The sequence below is a fragment of the Erpetoichthys calabaricus genome, chromosome 2 (assembly GCF_900747795.2).
Source record: "Erpetoichthys calabaricus chromosome 2, fErpCal1.3, whole genome shotgun sequence".
Taxonomy (NCBI): domain Eukaryota; kingdom Metazoa; phylum Chordata; class Cladistia; order Polypteriformes; family Polypteridae; genus Erpetoichthys; species Erpetoichthys calabaricus.
In genome coordinates this window covers 68,089,955-68,102,791 of record NC_041395.2, presented here as the reverse complement: position 1 = coordinate 68,102,791, position 12,837 = coordinate 68,089,955, and the positions used below count along the sequence as shown (strand labels likewise).

General features: G+C 34.9%; 1 protein-coding gene across 1 annotated transcript in view; it reads right to left on the bottom strand.

Moving 5' to 3' along the window:
* Positions 1-480: 480 nt before the first annotated feature.
* The window catches only part of qser1 (glutamine and serine rich 1), a 163,764-nt gene continuing 151,407 nt past the window's right edge, over positions 481-12,837 (bottom strand). The window contains exons 12-13 of the mRNA XM_028793880.2: positions 11,694-11,789; positions 481-1,630 (exon numbers count right to left, since the gene is read on the bottom strand). Of these exons, the coding sequence (XP_028649713.1) occupies positions 1,490-1,630; positions 11,694-11,789 (237 nt within the window). The 3' untranslated portion in view covers positions 481-1,489. The remainder of the gene's footprint in view (positions 1,631-11,693; positions 11,790-12,837) is intronic.

The window sequence follows — 12,837 nt, the reverse complement described above, 5'->3', positions numbered from 1 at the left end:
GCCTTTTTGTCACAATAGGCATGATTGCCCAGTCTGCTTCATTGATGCTGGCATTTATTGCTTTGATACTGGTTACTCTTTTTGGTGTTATTGAGGTTTTCTGTGCTTCTGTTTATGTTGTATTCTTTTTGAACATTTGCAGAGAGCTTTTCGCATTACAGAGGCACTAGATAAAAATGTATCATTGTTGTTCTGTGTAAATAAGTTTCAACAAGTAGCACCACTAGTCATTCAATAGGCTTCAACAAAGAAATGTTCACCCTGCAATCTCATCACCCATTCTTTACATACAGTGAATTTCAATCGAACGTGCATCAGATCCTTTCAAACCCTTCACACAGTAATTACACAAATACAGTCTACGTTTTTTCATATTTTGAATTTAAATTGTTGCTACTGGAACACAGTACTACTGTCCAGATTTCTTGTATATCCATTCTGTACTTTTATGATTTCAAAATAAAAAAGCAACTCAATAAATCAGTGCCCTTGTTTAGTAGGAAATTTATTTTCATGTATCAGAAAATAATAGCAGTGTGTAACACAGCTACACTTGGAAAGCAAAACTAGTCCAATACTGTATGCTTATTCTGGTTAACATTTAAGCAAACCTGTATTAAGAAAGAAAGAATACTTCAAGATATATAGTATACATTATGTAATCAACATATAAACGCAGGAGGATTTATTTTGAAAACAAGGAAAGGTGTATTACAAAGATACATGAAACAAATTCAACCACAATATTTTCTTTGTGAAAAATACAACTATTAGTGAGATAAAATGTACATATTTAAAGAAAAAGTATAAAGGCAAAATATTTTTATTCAAACAGAGAAAATAGTTAAGTTCATTGCATTTCCATTACAATATAATTTGTCACAAAACAAGCAGTTTTAGAATTGCACCAACTCCATGTTCAGCTTTCTGAACACTGTTATAATAAAAGGAGTCTTAAAAGCAAAAAAAAAAAAAAGTATATTTCTATATTGTCAATTTTTAAGAATGTAATGACACGCCGGTTTTTCTTTACAAAATTTACAATACTCTATATAAATTTGGCGTTTCATTAAAAATTGCTCCCCATCCCCCATTCACCCATCAGTTTTGCTTTAATTCCTAGTGACAGAAGAGAGGCAAATAAAAATTAAAGCATTTAGTTCTCTGATTTAAAGTGTTTTTTCCTATAGTATTAAGTCTTTTTAGTGCATGCTTTGCCACTTTGATCTGTCACATAAGGTTCCTTAAAAAATGTATTTATTACAGGAAAAAAGAATTACAAAGTACAAAACTCATTCAAAAAAATGGTTGGCCAGCGTAAAAAAAGTGACATGTATTAAATATTACAGTCCCAGTCTGTTGTCAGCACCATGGCCAGGGTTGAAGCATGAATGCCCATGTGGAGCGTGTTACCTGCTATTCTGTCTTACATTAGTGCTTGCATTTTTGTTGTATTCAAGGGGAGACCTAATTGTCTGTATAACTGTTGTTATAAACAGGTTTGTTGCACTTGTGTGAGAAGTTCGCCAAACTTGTCAAACAAACTTTCCACCCATTTGGCATTTTTCATGCACAGTTGCACCGTCTCTTCTTGTCCCAGATCTTCATTGTCCTTCTGAATGGCAGCAATCTGTATATAAAAATAAGTATGTTTTGTTCATTAAAATAATGCTAAATTAAAAAACTTTATCAGAAAAACATTCGCTATAGTATATACATACAAGCAATATTACCACAATTTTTTGTGTTACAGCCAAAAGTTGCCATACATTTAAATTGCATTTTTTTATGGTGAAGAACACATTCTTATAAAATTTGATAGTCCATTTGTACTTTTATTATAAAAGTAAATAAAATGGAAAACAAATGCAATTTTGAAAAGTATTTAACACCACAACATTTAACAATCATCAAAAAGCACAGGAAGTTACTATTAGAATTTGACTATTTTGCTGCAGAATGTTCATTTCTGCACATTCTGCAGCACGTGTAAATGCATTTGTGTATTTAACACTTTTAAGTGAATTCACCTTTTGTGTTACGGTAAAACAATCTAGCTTTTGTGAGATCACCCTCGTCATATGTATAACAAAACAACTTCCTTATAAATTGAGGAACACAAGAGTTGATAAACAGATGTTTGCTAAAGGATATCAAAAGATTTCAAAAGCACTAAGAACCCAAAGCAGCTGTACTAAATCAATTACTGGAAAACTGATGGCACATAAAAATATCCGGGGTCTTTCAAGAAATTCAACAAATGAACATGAAGCAGACTTCATAGAGCTTGCACTGTGTCTCTGATGAGATGGGAGGTACTGTTTCTTGGACATTATGAAAGAGTGGCGAGAAGTAAGAAATAATGTTTGAAAAAGCTCACATGAAGCATATTGAAAATGGTGAAAAAGTGGTGAAAAAGTACACAAAACCTTAGTTATCTGAACTCAATAGCAAGTGATGTGTGGTGGGGAAAAAAAAACGGTGTTTGTTCCTTCCAACACATTCCCCGTATATAGATAAGGTACTGGCAGTTTTATGTTTTGGTGTTGCCTTTCATCGACATAATTAAGACACTGGAGTAAAACCATATGCAGTTTGCTAAAGGTCTGAAACTAGGAAAACAATTCATACTTCAACAAGACAATGGCCTCATACACAAAAACAAATTCACTCTGAAATGGTTTAAAAATTGAAAATGAAATTCTCAAGTGGTCTAGTCAAAGTCCTGAAATCTATGGCCGCATTTAATTCTTAGATTTAAGGAGTTTTCTTCCTAAAGAATTAAAACCACTTATTTATGTTGCACTTTGAAATTTATTGCTAATGTAAAGTGCCCCTATAAATGCAGTATTATTACTATTATTTGGTGTATGCATTGCCAATGTATGGTGCTGTACACCATACTGTAACTTGCAATAGAAGGAAAATTTGTTAACGGAGAGTGGCCAAATATTCTGTAAAATATGAAAAACTTGTTACAAAGCCCAATAATTACTGCAAAAGGTTCGAGTACCAAATACTAAATGAGTTTGAGACTAAAAAGTGGGCTAATGGTAATGACTTTCAAAGCTCAGTTGTTTTGTATTGTTTTTAAGTGCATTTTCTTTTATGATAAAACTAATTTGATACATTAAGTGAAAGTATATTTTATTAATCATAGAAAAACCTAACATTTTCAGTAAGATGGTTAACCAGATTACAGCAGTGACAAAGCCCTCATTCCTGTATAATCTGATTATTTTTTGGTAAAGTGGAGTCGGAAAACTTAAGAGGTTATTTGCTGGCACTGTTAAATTATTAAATATGAGCAATTTGATGGCACACTTAAAAATAAATTACCCAACTGTTTTTACGCTCTGCTTCGTAATCACCATCCACATATACTACATATGACTAAGGATTTTTAACAAGTCTAATTGTACTTTTATGATTTATGTTTACAAGCAATTACAAATTGTAGCACTTTATTTATTAATATGCTACTTCATGAAGTGATGCGTTTATACAAGGTGAGCCAAAATGAAGTACCACATTTCTCAAGGTCATTGCAAGGTAGAGGCAGCCGAGTTGGTTGGGGTGGGGGTCCTTTGATAGGCAGTCCCTTGTAGTTTTCAGTCGGCAACTTGCATAGGTACAGCGTACACCATGCTTTCTCTGTCGAAGCGTTCTTCAAAAACAACAAATCCCTCATCACTACGCAACGTGCCTTCTGAATGCACTTCAACATTCCTCCTAACGGTGATGTCCCAAATCAGAAAACAGTTCTTCAGTGGGTGGCTAAATTTAGACAGACAGGTACAACGTTGAACAGTAAATCTCTGGGCAGTCCTCGGACTGTACAAACGCTTGAAAGCATCTAAGCTGTAAGGGCATCAATTTTCAAATCTCCTAGACATTCAGAGCACAAACATGCTTCTGCCTTAGGCATTTCCAACACATCTTTGAAGAGGATTTTGCATGAGGACCTTAATTTCCATCCATACAACATGATGGTAGTGCAGGAACTCACGGAGAGAGACTGGGAGAGCCGTAGAGAGTTGTGTGCAAACATTCCGCAAACCGTTCATCAAGACTCCATCGTTGTGTAGCGACAAGGCACATTTCCATTTGCATGGTTGCATAAATAAGCAAAATTTTTGCTATTGGGCTGAAACCAACTCTTGTGAACTTCATCAGAGACACCTGCACAATGAGCGTGTTACAGTTTGGTGTGCAGAATTTGGCATTGTAGGCCCTTACTTTTTCAAGGAGGGAGAAGCAACGGTCACCGTCACTTCAGAACATTACATTGAAATACTAGAGAACTTTTTGCGGCACCAACTGGAAGAAATGGATGTAGTGGATGCCTGGTTTCAACAAGATGGAGCAGCAGCTCACACGGCACAGAGATCCATGAAAGTTTTTGCTGGAGATGTTTCCAGGGAAGCTGATCTCCCTGCGCGGCAATATCGTGTGGCCTTCACATTTGCTTGATTTCGCTCAATGTGATTTCTTCTTGCGGGGCTATCTCAAGTCGAAGGTATACACACACCGACCTCAAAACCTTGAAGCCCTCAAGGACACTATTTGCCACAAAATTGCTGCTATTCCCCTTGAAATGGTTGAATGAGTCATACAAGCATTCAGAAATCGTTTCGAAGAGTGTATTGCTATTGATGGCCACCACCTTGAGGATATCATTTTTAAAAGACTAAAAAATTTTTTTTGTATACCCTTTCTTGTGCCGTAATGAAATTTATCTTGTATCATTTTTGTAGAATAAACATTTGAAACCAATTATAGCCATCAATTTATAATAACAATCTTCAATATATGGAAGAAAAGTAGAATACCCTGACAAAACTTGACCATTTGGAAAACAACTACACACAGAAAAGATTCAAAACCTATGCCCCTAAAGCAGTGAGGTGATGGAGTTACCATTACTCAACTATGCCACCCAAAATGCGTAGTTAATTAAAATGATAATGTATTACATATTGTTCAAAAAAACTCCCCTCATACAGGCTTCAAATTAGAACAAAGACACAATTTCTTTACAAAGAAAGCTGTGCCTCACCTTTTACCAAATTAATAAAAGCACCTCCCATTTTTATAAAAAGTACATCTGTTTGCCAGAATTTATATATAGGCTTGTGACTATTAAAAGCAATCTGCCACTGGGTTAACCTTTTCATTTTGATTCCTTGTTATCCAGTACTTTGCGCATTTTCTTCTGAACTCACAACTAAGTATTGTATTTTCTCTCATCTTTGTACCATTTTCAATTCTTACACCATTTACATTATTTGGTTTGGATTATGGGATATGTGGTAGTGTTCATGTCAGTGGAATTAAAAGCAAAGGAGTATGTGTTGCTATGTAATGATATGCATGACATGTTACCATGTTTAGAAATCTGGGGGGTATTCCACAAAGCTCACTTAGTGAGTAAGCCTTACTTAAACTAAGACAACAGGCTTATCTGAGGCAGTTTTGGTTCTACCAAAGAGGACTGAGGCAAATCGTGAATGTTAACCAAGGCAGCTAAGCATCAACCCTTAGCCTGCCTCCTGCCAGACTAAAGATGAAGCCTAGCACAGTGTTATGGATTGAGAGTTCATGAAATTTCTGTTTAATGAGACATAAAACCAGTTCTGGGATTTAAATTTTTTTTTTGACTATCAGATTTTGCTGCATTTTTGTTTAATCTTACATGTTCATTACAAAATGGTAAAGCATTTTAACCTAAACTATCCACTGAAAATAAATGAGATTTTAATTATGTCATTTGTTACCACAATTTGTTGTGTCTGTGGCAGAACTTTTTTGCATAGCTAATAGTGTAACTAAGAAACAGCAACATTGTTCAAATTAATCTGATGTATGTTAGTTAGAAATTGCTAAAACAATAAAAGCTTTAGCGTTCACTGAAGAAAAAAACAAAAAACAAGAATGAATATCATATTTAATTACACTATCTCCATTGCTCTTTTTGTCAGCAAGAGACGAATGGAAAATATACAATAATAAAAAATAAGTTAAAATACAGTATGTTCTATAATGTTAGAACTGACACTTTAACTGACAATTTTAAGTCCATAACCCTTTAACTATAAGGTAGCGCAAAAACATTTATAGTAAGTGCCTTCTAGAATCGACCCTGGTGTGCTTCCTGTCCTTGTGTACTATGTAGAACTTGTCAACAAGTAACACATAAGAAAGGAAGCCCATTGATCTTTTTGGTACAAGTCATGACAGTATTTGTATTTAGATTGTAAAATAATAAAGAGTAAGATATATTAAACGGATTCAGTTATGCACTTCACAATAATTAAATGCATTCAAAATGCATTCAAACAGTACAGAATGTTTTGTAATTGAGGATGAGTGAAGAGTGATGAGTTCACTTCACTGTGAATTCTCCAAAATCACAGAAATGTTTTTGATATTCGCCAAACTTGGTGAATTGCATTAAAGCTGATGGGGAATGACTAACTGAACTAGATTTGACTGGATTATAATGGTGCAGTCATCTTTTCCCTGAGAGCTAGGGAAACGCTTTCCAACTATACTGGACCAATTATTGTGGCCAAAAAGGTACCTGAGCCATGCAGCAGTAGTGCCAATCACTGCACCACTATGCCTCTGTGACATCAAAGAAGAAAGTACGCAGTCAGAGATGCACAATCATAGATTTCATCAAAACAAATCAGAAATACTGAAATCTTAGTCAAAAGTCAGAAAAAAATATGTAGGTATTTTAAAGGCAGAAAATTCAAAGTGGCAAGTGGTGTGTCATGATTGAAGCCGCTGGCTTGTTCTATTTTTTGAAGTCGTGCTGAAGAGACTCTAAACTGTCTATGCTGATGCTTTGCACTTTTTCTCCTATCAAAAAGATAAAAACGTGTTGTAAATAGCAATAAGTCTTTTGTTGTTATAATTATTTCATAGAGTCTCCTGTGTTTGGAGGAGGGGGTTGTCAGGCTTCTCCAAAGGTTTATCTGCACGTAGCTAATTATTATGTAGACTGAGGGCACACGCCACCTTCTCTTATACTGATGTGGCACTTGAAGATCTAACTGCACATTGGTGAAAAACATGGTTTTACTGTTTAGTATTTGATATGCTGGGCCCATTTTAAAATCCTCACAGCTGCTCACAAGCCCTGTTGACGGCTGGCAATTCAAAGACGTCAGCTGCAACTAAAACAGTAGGTGAACCTACTGTATGCAGCGGTCTAGCCAAGCACTTTGGATACTTGCAAATGACATAATTAACATATTTTAAAATTGTAACTTTTTATTATAGTATATTAAAACTTCACAAGCAGAGAGAACTTATTTATGTGTATATGTTTCATTTTTGTGGCCAAAAGTGTGATCTGAGCTGTGCGGCAGTAGTGCCAACCATTACACCACCGTGACTGTGTGAGATCAAAGAAGAAAGAATGCAGTCAAAGACGCACAATCATATATTTCATCAAAACAAAGTGGAAATGATGAAATCAGTCAAAAGTCAGAAAAATATGTAGGTCTTTTAAAGGCAGAAAATTCAAAGTGGCGTGTAATGACTGAAACCGCTGGCTCGTTCTGTTTTTTGAAGTTGTGCTGAAGGCTCACAACTGTCTGTGCCGATTACTTTGCACTTTTTACACTGTCAAAAAGATAGAAACGTCTTCTAAATAGTCAAAAAAAAATTGTTTTATAAAGTCGTCTCTGTTGTTGGGGTGTTTCAAGGTCTGTTTTTCACTTTTACCCTGCTACGTGGCTAATTATTTTGCATGCATAGGGCACGCATCTACTTCTGTTGATGTGGATCTCGAAGATCAACCTATACATTTGGCTACAAACACAGATAATTCATCTCACAGAGTCTGTAATGCAAATGATCAGCTTTATATACTGTACCGTGGGGGGTGTCCCATCAATTTTGACTGTTACAGCTCCAGACAACGTCACACTGGCCAAATTATCAGTAAATAATTCGATGAACAAGGGCAAACACAGCAAATTCACAGTGAATAATGTTTTAGCAAAATTCTCTGATCAACATTTAATGAGGATATGCCAGTAAAACGAAAACAAATCTGGTCTGGTACTCATACGGATGATTTTCACACTGATATTTTGTGGTCACATTTAATATATAAAATGTGAAATGTGGTATGCATTTATCCAAAGCTGTATCAGTGATTATATGATGTACTTTAGGCTTACCAAAAGTCATAGGTGCAGTAGACTGCACTCGTGTACAAATGTGTAAAATTCAGATAATTCCTGCAGCATTAATGCAGTCAGTCCTTTCAATACTGATGGGTGTGGCTACTCATTTTCTGAAATTAGACATTCTAATGAGAGCAAACTAATCAGTAGAAGTGATACTGGGACTGCAACTGTGGCAAAAGCTGTAGCTCTCCTTTAAATTAATGCACATTAAGTGTTTGCATATACATGTATTCTACTAATTCCGAAATATGTTCTTGTTATCATAGTGTTCACTTGCTGCCAAATGTGCTTCATATTGCTACTGAATTCTTACTTGTTCTAAGTGAAGTCTGATTTTCACAAACCAGTATGTTTAGAATCAAAGTAGACTTTTATTCCGTGTTTGTCTGATTGGGTAGAAAGTTGAATACAAACTACTATTTTTATTGTCTGTCTTGTTACTGAATGTTTTTGGGGCTCCTTTTTCATTTGACAGACTGGACCATGACAGTTGGGTCAAATAGCTGGTGATGTCAAAACTGACAGTACTTTTATCATCAATGAGTGGCTTTGACAATTATCCCTATTAAAACCAAGTTCAGTTTTTTCTTTTTTGACTTTTTAATATGGATGTGAAAATTGGGCCAATACTGAAAACTTTTAAACATTTGAATAAATGCAGTGTTTGGTAATGATTTATTTGAAAACTCTTCACTGGCTACTCCTTGTTTGGCTGGCCAAACCAGAGAATCATTAAGCTACATTCTGGATGATTTTTTGAAGCCTTTGGTTCACTGTTATAAGCAGGTCATTGTAGATGCATATGTTATATTTTTGCTTATCCAATAACTTAAAGAACTAGAAGGAGACCGATGACACGGTTGCAGGTGTTTTCCATTACAAGAAATAATACTAAATGTGGGGTTACTTGTATATTAATCACAGCAAACAAAGGATATTTGGATAAATATTTGCTGCAGTGCCATTTTTTTGTACTTTTAATGATCTTTCTAATGGCACTGTTTTAAAATTAGCATTATAGATATTTCTTATGGCTTCTTTGATGTTCATTTATATAGTACACTTTATGAATTGATATTTTAGGTCATGCTTAAAAACATCACTATCAGAAAATCATCTTCAGTCCAGGACACAGGTTAATCCAATTTGCATTAAAAGCGAAAACTGCAAGAAATGCAACAAACCAAATCGAGTGCTATGTGAATGTGCAAAGAATTTTCAAATTACAGACTTCATCTCTATGAAGAGAAAGGCAGTAAATAAACCACTGACTTAAACACACTATAGGCTCACAGAGATGCTCAGATTAGTACAGATAATTTACTGAAACCTTCAGAAGGGTCATTAGTAATAGAAACAAAACAGTGAATACAGTTTCCTAAAGGAAAACCAGCCCTTGTAAATGTTATAGGCCATGTGTTTCACAGCTACAGAGCTTAAGCAGCAACTCGGTTCTGCACTGCATACCCTGCAAGTGAAGGCATCCACTTAAATTATAACCAAGAAATTGCTTGTATAGCTTTTAAAAGCATGCTGCCTTTGCCATTGTTGCCAATAAACAGGCACTGGCTATGCAATAACCAAAGAAGTTAAAGGGACTAAACCCAACATTGTTTATATGAATACTTTATTCTATGCTACGTCTTATGAAGGCAGTTTCATAGCTATTTGCTGGTAGGAGTTCTGCAGTTACGCATGCCATTTTACATAACGTGACCCCTAAATACAAACGGACTCTTTACCCCCACTTTGTCTAAACAGAAATTTTATACACACACAAACACATTGACCTAATGTCCATAACAGCTTAAACAAATACAACCACTGGCAAAAATTATGGAATCACTACACTTGGATGTTCATTCAGCTGTTTATTCTGTTGCAAAAGAACATCACAGATATGACACAAGACTTTTATTTAACAGCTGTACATTCTTGCATTGTAAAACATACCTCATACAATAAAATTAAAATGTTGTAATTAATGGCACAGTTCTTGTTCAGGCCAAATAGAGGTAAATTATGGAATTACCTGGTAATCTGCATTTCTAAAACAAATTCCTGCGCAAGTCTAAATAGGCCAGTTAGTCTGCAGTTAAAAGAAAGTGCTTGCAGACCATAATGAGCTCTTGCACCTGGTTGATTGACAGGAAAGATGGCCACAAAAAGAGAGCTGTCAGTTGAAACAATGGAAAGGATTATAAAACTCCATTAAGAACATATTTCAACACAGAGTGTGGCAAAACATGTTGGTTGTTCCCAGTCAGATGTGTCTAAAATTTCGAGCAAGAACAAACAAAATGGGAAAGTTGTAAAAGTGCAACATACAGGTAGACCAAGGAAGTGTCAGGACAGAAAACTCAAAGGAATATGCCTGTAAAAGAAATGAAAAATAAACGGGTATAAACAGGAGTCAGTGTTTGTGACCAAACTGTAAGACACTGGCTGAAGGAAATGGGATTTACATACAGAAAAGCTAAACATAAACCATCATTAACTCCTAAACAGACAAAAACAAGATTGCAGTGGGCTAAAAAGAAACCATAATGGACTGCAGATGATTTATATGAAAGTAATATTCAGTGATGAATCATGAATCTTTATTGGTGAAGGAGATGATGCTGGAACTTTTTGTTTGATTCTGTTCCAATTAACCATAAAGATGACTGCCTGAAGAAAACAAGCAAATTTCCACACTCATTGCTTATATGGCATTGCACGTCAGGTACGGAACCAGGGAAGATGGTAGTCATTACCTTTACAGTAAATGCACGGGTGTACTTTGAAATTTTGGACACTTTTTTTTTTCTCATTCCATCAATCACAAGTAGGTTTGGTGATGATGAAGTCATTTTTCAGGATGATGATGCATCTTGGCACAGAACAGAGAGTGTTTCATCAGGAAAGACATATCAGCTCAATGACATGGCCAGCAAATAGTCTGGATCTCAATCCGATTGAAAATTTCAGGTGGAAATCGAATAAAATGGTCCTTGACAAAGCTCCATCCTACAAAGCTGATCTGTCAATTGCTATACAAGAAGATGGAACCTGATTGATGAAGAATATTGTTTTTCATTAGTGAAGTCCATGCCTCAAAGAATTCAAGCTGTCATAAAAGCCAGAGAAGGTGCAACAAAGTACTAATTGTAATTTTTTGGGTTAATGAGTTCATAATTTTTTTCCTCATCGTTGAGTGATCCCAATATTTTTTCCTCTACTTGGTCTGAACAAAAAATGTGCCATTAAGTATAAAAATTTCATTTTTTTTTTTTTGAGATATGTTCTACAATGCCAGAAATAGTTTTGGTTCATACGTTGTTTTATTTTTATCTTAATTTTTTTTTTTGGCAACAAAGTAAAACAGCTGAATGAACATCTTCCAAGAGTAGTGATTGCATAATTTTTGCCAGGGGTTATCTATTCTAAAATCTTGCACCAAAGAAATTTCTAATTTCTCCAGAAAAAAAAAAATATTGTACTCACCTCATCTTTGCACAAAAGGTAAGTATGATATTTGTAATGCTGGAGTGAATGATACAAAGAAAACCACTGTGTTTTATCTTTGTCCACATTGTATTCCTAAAAAAAAAATTGCAAATTGTGACAATTTTGACATACAGAAACATTTAATGAATATTTAAAATTTTGGTTTATTTTAAAACTTGCATTAACATACCTTTTATTAAATAAAGACAATTTGTAAAAGCAATAAAATATGGTGTTGCAGAGATGATAGACCCAATTTATAAATCAGTGCTACCACCTACTGGCTGATTACTGCTGGTAACTTACTCTAAAAAGATTTCCATTAGTACACAGTTGACTTTTACACTGGTTTAAAACCCTCTTACAGATTTAACTTTGCTCCTCATTTTGAAAAGTTCTCTTTAATTTTCAGAACAATCTAAGGTAATAGTTCTGTTGATCAAATCAGTGATCCAGTGCAAACACACAATTCTACAGAATGTCTCAAGAAAAATAAATACATTTTCATATGTAAAATACACTTAAAAAGATCACATTCATATATAATTTGTGCACAAGGAAGTTTTATAGCACTTGATGATAAATCTTTACAGATATTCAATAATAACAAGGGAATGATTTTCTTCAAAGATTTAAAGGTGAATTTTTTTTACTTCATCACATCTTCTTTTTAGATTAACATCATTTATTGAATGTTTGCTAAACTACTAAAAGGTAAATAAATCTGTTTAAGTCTTGTGCAGATGGGAGTTAGGATTTGATCAAACTGCAGGTTAACAGGGGCCTCCTAAGTAGTATTCTTGGTCTCATTTTGTAACTGGGGTTTCCCTGGTCCTTTTAGTACTGGTTGAAGTTTGGGAGTGCAGGAATACCTGGGGCCACCAGAGAAAGCTCTATACATATGACTTGAAAGACATCAAAATGGCACCTGGGATTCTGGAAATAAAAATTCTTTACGACCACCTGAAAGTAGTTCATGGTCCTTTCTGGCCACAGTGCAATTAAACTTGGAGTTTTAAGGTTGGTTAGAACAAGAGATCAACTGCTTGAAAGAAAAAGTTGTAGCCTTGAAGAAAAGGTGTGGAAGGTGAAGGAGAGGTGTGTTTTGATGATATTTGTAGGTAAGCAAGTGAATAAAACA